The following is a 14449-nucleotide window of genomic DNA, read 5'->3' as shown; positions in this document are numbered from 1 at the left end:
AAGGCGTGGAGGTACAGTCGCGAATCCTCGATATACATCAGTGTCTAGCCTTTTTGAGGGGTCTTTGATTTTTGCCTTCACGGCCTACTCCTCTCGTTCCCTCCTTACTTCTTTTTTTTTGCCCCTTTTCGGAAATGAAGGAGCAACAACAGCAAATAGTAGTACGTGGTGTCTAGAAACACTAAGACATGTTGTTCTTGTTTTCTCTTCCATGTGCGCATGCGGAGTTAACGAAGAGGGAGGCGCGTGTATGAGCGTTTTTTTTAGGGGGTGCCATAGTCACTGCTGTAGATGAGAGAAGTCGCTCGCTGCATCTCTAGAGGCACGCAGTGGCAAACACATAGCGAAACGACAAGAAGCGCCGAAAAAGAGGGTAGCAAGGAACACAGGCAAGCACACGTGCGGGGCGGAGATGCGGTGATGGTTGATTGATATTGTGTACACAACACACGCAGAAGGCAAACCGAGACAAAAATGGAAGAAAAAACTGAGAGAAAGAGAGAGAGAGTGAATCGGGTATTGGAAAGCAGAACGCACAACAAAGCCAAACGAAAAAAAAATGACACAAAGGGACAACAAACTAAAAAAAGGTAAAACACGCGAAAGTAAACGAAACGGGCAAAAAAGAACGTACAAAAAAAGCGGGGAGACGGAGAAAAAAAAAAGATCAGAGAGAGAAGGGCAGATGGGTCTGGCACAAGTAAAGCAACTGCACTTGATGCTCCCCTATCGCCCCCAGCTCTCTTGTTGCTCTGCTTGTGCCCGTGGCGGTGATGGCCGCAGAGACGGTGGTTGGAACAAGAGCAGCCCCAATCGCTCTTTTTATTTCTCCCTTTTTTTGTTCTTTGTGGGAGTGCATGTCCAGCCGCGAACCTTCTGGTTTCACAAGTCGCAAGAAAAATGAAAGAGGAAGAAGAAAACAAAAGAAAGAAACAAAGCGGTCCTCGTCAACTCGCTGTGCTGTGTTGTTGTTGTTTTGGGTTGTTTTTCGCCCCTTCGCAAAATGGGAGAAAGGAAAACACGCACACTGGTGAAGAAGAAGGGGAACATAAAAGAGCCGCAAAGAACCGTAAAGTAGGCCTGAGGAGAGCCAGGACACACGGGCGCTGGTGCGCACGAGGCGTGCAGGCGACTGGCACTGTTGCTGGCGATTTTAATCACTGCAGTGTGCGTTCGCGCTCAAGGAGACATGACGGTGGCACAGGCGTGCTGCGGCTGAAAATGGCACAGGACATAAGGCGACATCCCAGCTGAAGCCATCTCAGAGTGGTAGTCGTGCATGCAGGGAACTGTGCCGGCGCTGGCGAGCACGTACGACGAGGCACCGAGGGGTTGTACGGACGCTGCAGGGGCGGCGACGGCGGCAGGATTAGATCCTGTGGTGGGCGTGAACCCCAGTGGCACACGCGCGTGTACGAGCGCTCCTCCTGGAGAGAACGTGGGTGAGATGCTCATTCCCGACGGCGGGTACTGCTGCTGCGATGCAGTTGTGGTCGGGGAGCAGTAGGTGCCACCGGTCGGGTTCTGTGCGGTCATGCCAAGCGGTAGGAACGCGTGGCCGACGTTCGGCGCGACTTGGTGAGCCACCTGTGTGAAGACGGGCACAGTGCACTGCATCACCTGCCCAGTGCTATTGGTAGTGTACACGGTTGAGGCTGCGACCGCGGGGTAAGTGCTGAACGCCTGAGCGGGCTGATGCTGCGAAGAAACACCGAGAGTCGACACCTCCATTTCCACCCCCACCATCGACTCTACGGATGCCACGGTGAAGGGCACGGTGGCGGCTGGGGCAGAGTGGACCGGGTGCATCACAAACGGGCTCGCAGGAGAGCATCCCATCGGCACGCTCAATGGCGAGGCGGTCATCATCACCGGCTGTCCCGCGGTAGTTGTGGCCATAATACACGGTATCGGCGCTGGCGCAGCAGACACAGCCGGAAAGCAGGCGGCTGGGGTGGCGGTGCACGGGCACGGGGCAGCGCTGCAGCACTTGGAGACGTTGCTCAGGAACGGATGGCGCAGCGCTTGCGTGCAGCTCAGTCGCTGCGACTCGTCAGGATTGAGCAGGTCGCAAACCAGGTCCACAAGCAGCTCCAGCTCCTCCGAAGCGCCGTCCACGTCTGACTCGCCGTAGGGAGTGGCGGTTAGCAGAGCGTCCTCCTCCGACTTGGTGTTCGGGACATCGGCAGTACGGTGGAGCCAAAGCTGCTGGTTGCCGGCGATGTGAGCCTCTTGCAGCTTCTGAATCTGATGCTTGCGCCACCGCTGCAGCCCCGCCTCGCGGGAGGAGAGAATCCACTGCCGCACGTGCTCCCGCCGCGCATCGTGCGACACGTACACCATGGGAAGCTGGAACTGCGTCGCCAAGCACCCTAGCGTGAGCGCCGCCTGAGAGGGATGGCCGACGTGCTGCACAATCAGCGAAAGCTGATGCTGCAGGCTCTCGCCCGGGAAAAACGGCTTGCCCGTGAAGAGCTCGAAGAGGACGCAGCCAACACTCCAGGAGTCGATCGCGGTGGTGTATGGAAGCCCACACAGCACCTCCGGCGCGCGGTACCAGAGCGACTGCACGTCGTAGTACGTGTTCTCGTTAAAACGGCGCACGGCGCCGAAGTCGATCAAGCACGTGCGGCGGTACGGATTGGCGTCGGGGTTGAACTGCGTCCGTTCCTGAGACTCGATACCCTTGTTGCCCAAAGCGTTGCAATTCACACGAAGGTCGTTTCGGGTGCTGTTGCCGGTGCCAGAAGCGCCGACTGCAGCGGCTGGCATGCTGAAGAGTGCATCGAGGCTGCTGCTGTAACGCATGCCAGCACCGCTGATCGCAGCTGTGGCGTCGCCGCTGCCGCGCTGTCCGTGTTGCTGCTTCGAGTAGCCCCCAAGACGGTTGCCGGTGCGCGGGGAGAAGCCCATATTCAGATCGCTGTCCTGGAAAGCAGCGCTGTGCGTGTTCCCAACGAGGGAGTCGATCGAGTTCGTGTTACGCCACAGCTGGTTGTGAGCGTTGGCATTGCTGTCCAGCTTCAGGGCCGCCTGCCCGGGAGCCAGCGCGTTCGGGAAGTTGTTCTGCTCGCCGCTCTTGTTCGACGACCCACTGCTGGCATTCTCGCTGGTGAAGGGCCCTAGCATAAATGAGGAGGAATCCGAGCTGACGGGAGTGCTTCGGCGCAACATGATGTTCTCGGGCTTGATGTCGCAGTGAATGTACCCGCTGTTGTGGAGCGAGGCCAGCGCGCTCAAGACGCGCAGAGCGACCTGGCGCACTTCACGCAGTGACAGCGGGCCAAAGCCGCGATGTCGCAGTACCTCGAAGAGGTTTCGGTCCAGCAACTCCGAGACGATGCACACATGCCCGGCGTCCTCGAAGGAGTCCAGAATGTTCACGGAGTCCTCGTTTTCCTTGAGGCAGAGCAGTGCACTGATTTCGTTCAAAGCGGAGCGACGGTACGCGGCGTCACTCTGCGCGACCTTCACAGCGACATCCTTGCCCGTGACGTTATCGTAACATCGAATCACCTGTCCATACGTCCCTGTACCGAGCACCTTGTTTGGGATGTAGCGGCCCTGCTGGAAGGATGCCGGAGGTCGGTAAGACTTCATCATTGTGAAACGGGAGAAATACACACAAAAGCTACGGCCAGTCGGGGACAAAATAACAAAAGGTGACGTACCTTCGTATTAGTGGTCGTAGTAGTGCGTAACGGAGGTATGCAGGGAAGCGAAACAAAACAGAAGCTGAAAATGCCCGTGTGAACACTTCGATCCAAAAAAACAAAAAGCGGAACAGCGTGATAAGAGAAAAGAGCACACAAACACGGGAGAGAGATCTGGGAATCTGTAAAGCAAGAACAAAGGAACAGTACGGCCGACAAACCAAACAAACAAAAATTAGTAAAAACACCGAAAACGAACGAGAACGGAAACAAAACGAACAAAAAAAGGTGAAAAGGGCGGAAAAATAGAAAGAGCGAGAAAACAAGAGAGAAATGAGCAGTACCCGATTACAGAGACGAACAAATAGTTAAACGAGAACGACAACGGTAAGAGAGAAGAGAGAGGCAAGCGGAGGAGCGCGAGGGAAAAATAAAAAAAGAAAGCGACGCGTGGAAAGCGAGAGAGGTAACAGGCAGTCGGGAAAGGAGATAGAAGCAGAAAAAAAAAGGTGTGCTGCCCTCTTTTTTTTCTTCTTTTTTTCTCACTTTTTCGAGGAAGGATGACTCTTCACTACGAAACAAAAAAAAAACAAGCACGCGACAAAAAAGTGGGGTAAGAGACGAGTAAACACTATAGCGTTGCTGTTCTTTCTTGTCACCGAAAAGGAAGCCGAATAAAACAAAGTCACCGGTTCGTTGTCCAACAAAGAAAAAACTAAGAAAATGCGCGCTATGGCAAAACACGCTTTCGTTCGTAGCTTCTGCTTTCGTTGTGTGTCCGTTACGCTCTCCCCCTTGTTCGTACCTATAGCCTCCTCTTGTTTTTCTCTTGGGGGAAGGGGGGGGGGGGGCAAATCGAAATGCACAAGCGCAACAGTTCCTCCCTCTGTGGTTCAGGCAGAACAAGGGTCAATATAGATATGTGAGTGTGTGTGTGAGTGTGTGTGTGTGTGTCGGTGCCGTCACGATGACTGCCTCTCCAACGACTTCTGTTTTATCTGTTTTGTTGTTGGGCAAATGAAATAGAAAGGGAGACAAAATAAAAGAGACGGAGTCGTGGCTCAACTTGAAACAGCAAACAAAAAGGGACAACTGAGAGAATGCGTTCAAAATACGCACACAGAAGGGGGGAAGGGCTAATAAAGTAAAAAAAGAAGAGGTGGGGAAAGGAGAAGACGGAGCGAGAGGCAAAGTAGTTGATTGGAGACAGAAACACACACACACACGCACGCACGCACACACAAAGGGAAAAAGCAAAAGGTGGGTGAGTGGATGATTTTGCAGAAAGAATGTGATGAAGCCGTACGGAGTGAAGCAGAGAGAGAGAGAGGTAAAAACAAAAGAGAGGGATGGCGAGATCAAACGCACGCGAACACAAAGAAACAGGAAACACGCACGCGGTAAAAGAAAAAATCAAGAAAAAACGCGACGGGAAGGCACAACAAGTAGAAACAAAAAGAGCAGCAAACAAAGCGAAAAACAATTCAAAACAACAAAAAAATAAATAATAATCCAAAAAAAGTGTCACACTTACCGCACACAAGATAATAGGAAAAGGGAAAACACGGCAGTAAAACAAAAACGATAATAAGAACGAAGGGCAACAAAATATATATAATATGCAATATATATTAAACAAAAGAGAGAGACAACAAGAAGGCAAAGAGAAAAAGACGAGTCACACGAAACCCGCAAAAAGAGAGCGAGAGAGAGGGAGAGAGAGAGTCGATAAAGAAAAAGAAATCGAAACGAAATACGGCCGAAGACGAAACAAAAGTTCAGTAAGGGGGAGGGAACGAAGAGAAAAGAAAAGAGAAAGGAGGGGAGGAAGGGAGGAAGAGCAACCGAAAATGCGAAAAAAAAAGAGAATGTATTTTTTTTTTTTCGAGTCGAAGTGGAAAAATCGGGAAGACAGAGCGATCCAGAAAGAAAAGCGAAGTGGGGAGAAACAGAGAGCAGGATGCACTCACGAAAAGATAAAACAGAGGAGAAGCATGAAAAAAGGGCAATAGTCTCCCTTGTGGTTTTCCTTTTTGGCAGTTTGCCTTCCCAGGTAGTGCTGCTGCTGTTGCTCCTCCTCCACTTCTGAACCCTTCCTGCTCTTTTCCTGCGTGTTTCTCTGCTTCCGAGGCTGCCCTTGTCGAGATGCGGCTTTCCCTTGTGTTCGCTTTCTATTCGCCTGTTCCAAGACGAGCGCTGTGGAGACGGTAACACGAAGAAGCGACGAGATGACGTTCTCTCCTCTCCGCTTCTCCTCCCCTCGTCGTTCACAGACGACCCGAAAGAGAGGGGAGAAAACACCAAAGCGAAGTAAAGTTAGGAGTCACACAGTTGAAAGCAAGGACGCAAAACGAAAAAAAAAAATCAAGAAACTGAGGAGTGAGGAAAGGTAATGAGGCGTGCAAAGGCGCTCACTCCACAGAGAGTCAAGCAGGCTCGAATTTGGAAGCGGTTTCGATGCTGTATTCTCTTCTCTTGCTCGATGGGGATTCCCCTCCCTTGTTGTTCTCTCTCTTGGTTTCAAAAGGGCAACTGAGGCAGCGATGGAAACTGGGAAGGTTCACGTTATGTACGAACCAAAACCGTCGTGTGCTTGTGTATGTAGGCCTGGGTGTGTCGGTGTATGGAAGCTTCGCGGCCGCGGAAGGCGTGAAAAGCACTTCGTCTGGGTCCTTTAAAAACAAGGGGGAAAAAGAAGGGGATAGAATTCTTTCTGTTAACAGCGGCGGGCCCGTCTTGTGTGTATATGACTGAACCCTCTCCTTTCTTCTTTTTTTGCTCGCGGGTGTGAGGGAAGGAGGAAGGGCGTGTGTGTCTGTCTGTGTGATCGTGTCCGCTATGGTCGCACCGTGTACACGTTGCGAGTCGCCATGAAAACACGCTACAAAAGATCGAAGGTGCGGGTAACAAAGCAGAGAGAGAGAGCTGAAAAGAGGCGAAAAGGAAAAAAAAGCTGGCTTGAGCACCGGGAGTGAACTGTATGTGCGTGCAATCAAACGCAGTATGGTGAAAGGGTGAAGGAGAGAGAGGGAAGGTGGGAGGAAGCAAGAAGCAGCGGAAGAGACGACAAGAGCAAAAGAGAGAAACAGCACAGTGGAAGAAAAACGATGAGGCACAGTCTCAGCTGTCACGTAAGCTGCGGAAGAGAGAAAACGAAGAAGAAACTGATAAAGCTTGCACGTACGCGCGCTCGACGGCACAGCACTCTGCTCCTTTTTGTATGTGCCAGCGGTCGATGGGGGCGCACTTCCGTAACGTAGTCGACGGTGATCTGTACGATCCAGAAGCGTACCCTTTTAGAGGCGATGGCGCGAGGTGCTGGAGTGGAGTCGAAGGATCGTGAACAAATCAACAAGTTTCCGTTCCTTCACAGAGGGTAAGGGGCACCGGGGAGAGAGAGTGGGGTGAATGCTATACGTATAGATGAGAAAAAAGGGGGAGACACACTGTTGCACTTGGGTTCCTGTGTCGCCGACCTTGCTTTTCTCCTTTGATTCTTCGTTCGTGCTTACGGTATCTTGGCCGTTGATAGAATGGCGTTCGGCCTTTAAGTTCACTGGTAGCGCTGACGCAACCAGGTGTGGGTACTTGTTTGGGATAGCCGTGATGGACGTAATTGTCACTGGCACTCAGTTTCGTAGCTTCAATCGTTAGCTTTGCCTTTATATATCAAATCCCTGTTTTTCGTAGTTCCGCTCGGGTACGTACAAGATAGAGTGCTCAAAGATGAAGAGAAAACAAACGGAGAGCTATACCCTTTAAGAGGTCATACACGTGTATGTATGTACTTGGCACGTATGCCCTGCACGTATGAGGGAGATATGAGGGAGGGAGAAGGGGGGCTGCACGGAGGGGAGAGAGGGGGAGGGTCCAGAGGTGTGTTTTTTGGTGCGTTGGTGAGGAGAAAAGGTTGTGGAAGAGGGCACAAACACACAGAGTAGTAGTGAAGTCGAATCCGAACGGTGACAGGGGGAGAAGAGACAAAGGAGAGAAAGAGCAAGAGAATAGCACGGGCAGGAGAATGAGGCCAGGAGGTGAACGAAAAGCCATTTACGAAAACAGGGATTTCCTGAAAAGAAAACGGAGGTCCTAAAGCAGCGCAAGATGCGTAAGAAACACGGTGCGAAAAAGCCTATTTCCTTACCCGCTTGTGTCGCTCCTTTTCTGCTTTTTTGGTGAATCACTTGTGCTCCTCTTTCCTGTACTTCATTGAAGGGATTGTGCGGTGTGTGCTGCCTCGACCATCAAGGGCCACCCGCCTTGGGCATCTGATGATGTGCGCCCCTGTGGCATTGCTTGTTGCCTCGCGCACAAGCGTGGCTGCACGGGTGGATGCATGAAAATCATCACAATAGGGAACCTTAGGCGTTCGTGGTGCCTTCTTTTCGCTTTGTCCGGCTCACATCTTCACACAGTTTGAGCAGCGATGGCTTCGCGAGCTGTCTGTTCCACCACCAGTCCAAGGTCCACGCGCCAGAGCGCCACAGTGCAGGCCTTACTCGCAGACGCAAACAAGTATACCAGCTGCTCCTCTGCAGCCAGCGATCCCGAGCTGCTGTGTGGGGTCGGCGTGCCTGCGACGTAGGTTTCGCGCAAAGGCGATTCACTGAATTGTGGCAGGTTGCCCTGCGTGACGGCCTTCGAGTTGGATGCAATGCAGGCCGGGATCTTGGTTGACAGGGCGCCAGGCTGGCCGGCATACAGCCTCGGCTGACGCACATCAAACCCAAACGCCGCCACCCGCGCGATCGACGGAGGTGCAGCGCGCACCTCATTGATCGTCTCTCTTTGGTAGCTGAGAATGCTGACGAGTCGCCCATCGCGCGCGTCGTACAGCCGCAGCGTGCTGTCCCAGCAGCCAGCCACGACGAGATTCCTTTGCAAGAAGACGCTACCAATCCCTTTGCGCAGTGTCACGCTCCACACCAGGTGCGCCTCCAAAAGGCCCTCCGCTGTCGCCGAGACGTCGTAGCAGTGCATGCCTCCCTCCGAGGAACAGGCAAGCATGCGCCGGCCACTCCACCAGCAGGCCAGCGCCGAGTCGGCAAAAGCGCGGGTGACGTTGCGCACCCGGGCAACAGACATAGATCCACCAGCGTGGCATACCTCTCCCGGCTCGTCTGCCATGTCAATCACATCCGCGTCGCGATAGCGAGCCAGCACGATGTGGCCGCTCTCAAATGCGACAGTAAGGTGCTGCGCGTCGTGGCACATGGTAAGGCGCATGATCATACCTCCCTTGAACGTGGGGCACGCCGAAAAGGTGCGCAAGCGCCGGACTGAGAAGTTGCTGGACGTTGTGGTGGCTGCGGGGTCAACGTAGCACAGGATCGAGGCGCGTTCGCCCCTGGAAATCACAGAATCGGGGAAAGCTGCGGATGGAGAAGGATGGTCCAAATCACTTTCTCCGGAGACTCTGGTAGACTTCTGCTTCATCTTCGCCTGCTGTCGCTCCTCTGCGGCTGCTCGTGCAATGAGAGCATCCATCGGATTCATACCTGACGTGTTAACCTCTTCCTCCTCTTCCTCATAAACGCTCGCATTCCCCGACGACGAGCGGGGCCCGTCAGAAGCCCCTTTTTCTTCCAGCTCTCTTGAACTCGTGAGACGCGCGCTGTTGGGCTGTCGCCATGACAACTCCCAGACCGTCACCTCACCTCCCGACTCGTGAGGAACGGCGAGGTACGTCCGCGTGAAAGGGTTCGCGGCCTTCGAGATGCTCTCCACTGGACAGAAGCCGTGCTGCGGGGCGGTGAGCACCACGACAAGCTGCGGTACTCGGGTGGGCGGTGAAGAAGCAGGTGCATCAGTGCACTGGCGCTTCAGGCACCATATGTACACCCGTTGATCGCGGCAGTGTGTGTAAAAGCAAATTGTTGACGAGGGTGTGAAGGCGAATCCCTGTGCGCCGCTATCCGGAACGTCCCCTGTTGATAAAGAAGACGCCTGCTCAGAACTGACGCTGCGGGTTGGTGCCCGTCGGGAAAGCCGAAATCGCGGCCGCCCTGGGTGAGCCCATTCACTGGTGCCCCTTGTGGCATGGTCAACGACGGCGGAACACACAGCACTGTTCGATACCTCTGCATCTGAGCCACGCACCAATGCGTCCGCAACACCTCTGCTGTTCGCAGTGACTGCCGTTGGCTGCGGAGACGAAAGCGACAAAGGAATGAATCCCACGGACAAAACGCTCTGACTGTGAGGGCCGAAGGCCAGAGTACCAGTTCGCTCCAGCAGTACCTCGTTTTCTGGTATCAAGTCACCTGTTGTAGAAGTGCCGCGATTACGACCGTGTTGTGAGATGCCACAGAGCTGTCGATGGGCTTCCGTCACGGCCGAGAACGAGATCATCTTGCGCCTTGTGGAAAGGTCCCACAACACTACAAGGCCACCAGCATCTCCCGAGAGGAACCAGCTTGATTCATCCCGCTGGTAAACCTCCGATGGGTAGAAACTGCAGCTAAGAACCGGATCTGTATGCTCTTGCAGCACAAAAAGCGGCGTCAGCGATTGCTCCGCAGTGCTTGGCATGGCTTGCTGAAACCTTCTGTATATCCAGCATACGCTTTAGTCGAGTACTACCACTTGCTCGAGTCCCACCGCGTGCATTAGCGCTCAATTATAAGCTACACGCCACAGCACAGTCGACAAAACAAATGCCCGCTCAGCGCATGTCGAAAAAAGGGAGATATTAAAGGAGACGAAAGTAGTGATGTCGAACATGCGAAGCGATTGCATTTTGTGAGGACTCCCAGCAGCCCCAGCGTCAGGGGTGCGGGCAAGGATCTCCATATGCCGCAGAAACCCCCTTGGATACATCAAGAGGGCGCGTACCAGCTGCATTAACCCCAAACTAGTAGGAGACACCATTGAGGTGTTCAGAAGACTGCATAGCTGTTTCCTGTCATTTGACCATGCATATACACCATGAAAACAGGCGATGGGGAGTAACATACATTGAGATGCATAGCGCAAAGGTAGAGGAAAACGAAAGAGAGGACGTGCTCAGCGGAACTTTGAAGCACTGCAAACACGTTTGATGAATTTACATCTCAGCCTCAAACGAGACTCAAGAAAGTCGATCCCCATCGGTTGAAAGGGTGAAAGGAAAAAATGTGTCCCAAGAAAAGATAGTGAGAGGAGCTGCGTTTGACGAGAGAAAAGAAGCGTACATGGAGCAAAAGAAAAAAGGAGTACATCAACCACTGAAAACACGGACGAAAGAGGTGATCCGAATGCGAAGAAGCGGTGCACGTATATAGGTGCTGTGTGGCGAAAACGAAAACAAAGTGCAGAAGGCGATAGTGTCCTCGTACGCGTCACCAATAGTTCATGCTACATCTTTTACTCAATCAGTTTCACCTCCGACTGCCTGCAGCCTTCAATGGCGGCGTCAAGGGTGACCGTCTGAGCCACGTAGTAGTCGGTAGAGCGAAACTGGGTCTCATCATTCACCTCATGAACCTTCACACCACGCATGTCGATCACTGCACGATAAGGCGTTTGATTGACGTGCAGCAGACTCGAAATACTCTCCAAGACGTCGCGAGGGATAGCCGTCTTTTCCAAGTCCAAATGATGTAGCTGCGGATTGATCTTAAGGGCAAAGTACAGGGCCTCACCGCCTTTCGAGCCAATCGCATTTCCTGCGAGGTTTAGCGCCTCGAGAGTGTGATTGAAGCGCAGTACCTCGGCAATGGCGATGCAGCCCGCATCACAAAAACTGTTGCTGCCAAGATCCAATGACTTCACTGTGCTGCTGTTCTGCAAAAGCCCGGCAAGAAAAACGACCTCCTCATCCGTCAGCCTGTAGGAGTTTGTGGTTCCGTTAAGATCAATGTTATTAGGCAGTTGTTCGCCGCGCGTCGTTATCAGGTACAGTTTCTTGAGTACTTCAGAGCCCATGTTCAGCGCAACCAGCTGAGAAACACGCTCCAAACTTTCTGCGGAGAACAAGTTCCCGGCAAAATTCACGCTGCGAATGTTGGAAACACGCTCCAAGCAAGCGATAATTTGCTGAGCACCAGACTCGTCAATCTGGTTGTCCGATAAATCCAGCGATACCAGCGAAGGACACGTCTCCACCACCTCCAGAATGTACGGAACAGCAGATGAAGAAATCTCGTTGTGCGACAAATTCAGAGACCGCAGCGTTGGGCAGCACACCAAGCTCGCACACAAAAACTTGCACAACGAATCATCCATCGAACAGTCCACAGGGCGGCTCAGGTCGACATCGTCGACAACCACGCCCGCATCGATGGAAAGGGTAATACGCTTCAGAGCTGCCGGGCCGTTATTCAAGGCGAGGTTCCGCATCAGAAGCGACACATTCTCATCACCTGTGTCGTCATCGGTGATGCCGATCCACACAATGCTGGTGTTCTCCTCCAGGCCCTTGGCGAGGGCCTCCATTCCAATTTTAGTGATGTTGGTGTTATACAAAATAACCTCACGAAGCGTCTTGGTCTGCGGAAAGCATGCCGCCAATTCTGCCGCGGCATCATCATCGATCGGGTTTTTGGATAAAATGATCTTTCTCACCTTGCACGTGCACTCTGATAGTGTCACAGCCAGCGCGGAGCAACCATTTTTACCGATACGGTTGCCACTCAGGTCAATCACCTCCACAGACGTGTTGCTCCTCAAAACGGTGCAGATGGTGGAGACGGTTTGGTCGTCAACGACACGCTCTTCATCAGGGCTGGAGAGCTCAATTTTCGTGAGAGACGCATCCCCATCATGGAGACGGTAGTAGACGCGCTTCACTGCGGCGCACTCACGATTAAGAGAGCACGCCATCTTCACTTGCTCAACAAACTCGGGGGCAACACGGGTGCGCTCTAGCTTGAACTCACGGAGCACGGTGTTGTCACGTAGCACAAGTGGAAGCGCGCTCAGAGAATCCGTATCCATCATGTTATTCGACAAATCCAACGACTGCAGTGCTTGATTCGTCGCAAGTGCCTCGCAGAGGTGTTGAGCACCGCGGTTCCCGATCATGCAGCTGGAGAGGTTCAGCTCCAGTATGGTGCGGTTGTCCGCAAGGTAGCCCGCAAGGTACGAGGCACCGGTGTCACCAAACGAGTTGTGTGACAGGTTGAGTCGCCGCACAGTCAAATTAAGCCGAAGCGCCTGTGCAAGAAGCCACACAGAGTCATCATTGAGAATGACATCTTTGCCAGAAAAATCAAGGACGACCACATCCTTGCTGTTGTTCTCGATCAAAGGCAATACCGAGCGGATTCGCGGCGGAGCACGATTCACCATGGTGAGCCCGGCAATTTCCTGCAAGGAAGCAGGAGAAATGGCGGGGTTGACATTGATGTTCACAGTCTTCAACCTCGGATTTGCAGAGAGGGCGGCTGTGATGAACTGGACGCTGCCCTCATCGAGATTGTTGTTGGCAATGTTGACCTCCTGCACCAGGCAGATGCCCTTTTGCAGCACAGCAAAGAGTTTTTGAATACCAGTAGCTGTGATACGGCAGTTTGCCAATTCGATCACCTTGAGGGAGGTGTTCTTCTCAAGCGCTTCCGCCAACAACTCCAGCCCTGTGTCATCAATCAAGCTGTTGCTGATGTTGAGGTGCTGAATAACCGAGCTGGCTGCGATGTAATCAGCGAGGTAATTCATGCACATGGGTAATGGCGCATCCCACTGAAGGTTGATCTCTTGCGCATCAGAGGAATCGTTACGGAGGGCTACAACCGCACGCTTGATGGCAAGGTTCTCTTGGTTCAGCTCGCACTCCTTCTGAACCAGACGGGCATACGTTGGTGTGACGGAGGTTTTGGTCAGCACAAAATTGGTGATGCAGTGACTCTGATCAAAAGTGGTCGAAATGAGCTTCCGTACAAGATCATTTGATAGCCCGATGTTCGAAGAAAAGTCGAAACTGTTCGGGTAGCGTTGATTTGCGAGGTCGGCAGCTTGGAAAAAGCTCAGCACGGCGTCGTTTGTCAAGTTGCAGCGGCAGAAAGAGAGCGCAGACACTTGCGTGTCTCTCACACAGGTACCGACTGTAATCATACCCGCAGTGCCAAGGTCCATGCCGGTGAAATCAACGCTTTGCAGGTTCTCCATGTGGAGGAGGAACCGCAATAGCTCTTTCTCCAGTTCGCCGTAGGTCATGCCAGCGAAAGAAATGTGCTGCGCCTTCCCAGTAAGTAGCGCGGAGCGCACATCAGCAGTACATTTCTCCGTTTTGCTCAAGTGGTAGAGACGGGACGCCGTCGCAGCGCTGCAAGGGTTGTTTCGCACGTCGAGAAGCTTGACCGACGTCTTTTTTTCGAACAGCGGAAAGAGTGCGAGAGCACCATCTTCGTCGATGTGATTATTGCGAAGGTCTACTGCTTCGACTGACGCAGTCGCCAGGTAACGCATCAGATATGCCACACCAGCGGAGGTAATGCTGTTGTTGGAAACATCAATGATTTCCGGATTGGAAGGTGAGTTTTGCATTGCGGTGATGAGCAGCTGCAGCTGATGATCATTGAGGTCGAGTCCGGAGCAATTGATGCGCGCAACACCCTTCTTGGAGAGGCTCTGAAGAGCCTCTTTGAAAAGATCCTCTGACATTCTTGTTCGTTTATTCTTCGCGGCGGAGTAAAGCGTGATGCAGCTTGCGCGGGAAAAGTGTTGGAAAAGAGTGTGGTGAGCTTTATAGAAGAAAACGAGGTGCACCAGCTTATGACCTCGCCACAGAGCGAACATAAAAAAGAGAGAATAGTGATGGAGTGCAGTGAATGGTGAGGAGCCTTCCAGAGCGTAGGCAGGTGTGACATTTTGAAAAC

At 52.8% G+C, this 14449-nt stretch overlaps 3 protein-coding genes across 3 annotated transcripts; all 3 read right to left on the bottom strand.

Annotated features, from left to right (window-relative positions):
• Positions 1–1179: 1179 nt before the first annotated feature.
• Positions 1180–3603, bottom strand: LMJF_36_4250 (protein kinase-like protein; the record flags this gene model as incomplete). The annotated part of the gene is made up of 1 exon (XM_001686957.1): positions 1180–3603. One exon carries the CDS (start codon positions 3601–3603, stop codon positions 1180–1182), a length of 2424 nt encoding a protein of 807 aa, XP_001687009.1.
• A 4457-nt stretch (positions 3604–8060) lies between these two features.
• Positions 8061–10184, bottom strand: LMJF_36_4240 (conserved hypothetical protein; the record flags this gene model as incomplete). Its single annotated transcript, XM_001686956.1, has 1 exon — positions 8061–10184. The coding sequence occupies one exon, from the start codon at positions 10182–10184 to the stop codon at positions 8061–8063; it is 2124 nt and encodes a 707-aa protein (XP_001687008.1).
• An 813-nt stretch (positions 10185–10997) lies between these two features.
• LMJF_36_4230 (conserved hypothetical protein) lies at positions 10998–14369 on the bottom strand (the record flags this gene model as incomplete). The annotated part of the gene is made up of 1 exon (XM_001686955.1): positions 10998–14369. One exon carries the CDS (start codon positions 14367–14369, stop codon positions 10998–11000), a length of 3372 nt encoding a protein of 1123 aa, XP_001687007.1.
• Between the last annotated feature and the right edge of the window lie 80 nt (positions 14370–14449).

Source organism: Leishmania major, chromosome 36, assembly GCF_000002725.2.
Source record: "Leishmania major strain Friedlin complete genome, chromosome 36".
In the NCBI taxonomy this organism is placed as follows: domain Eukaryota; phylum Euglenozoa; class Kinetoplastea; order Trypanosomatida; family Trypanosomatidae; genus Leishmania; species Leishmania major.
Note: the sequence above shows the minus strand (reverse complement) of the source record. Positions and strands in the feature narration are given on the sequence as shown.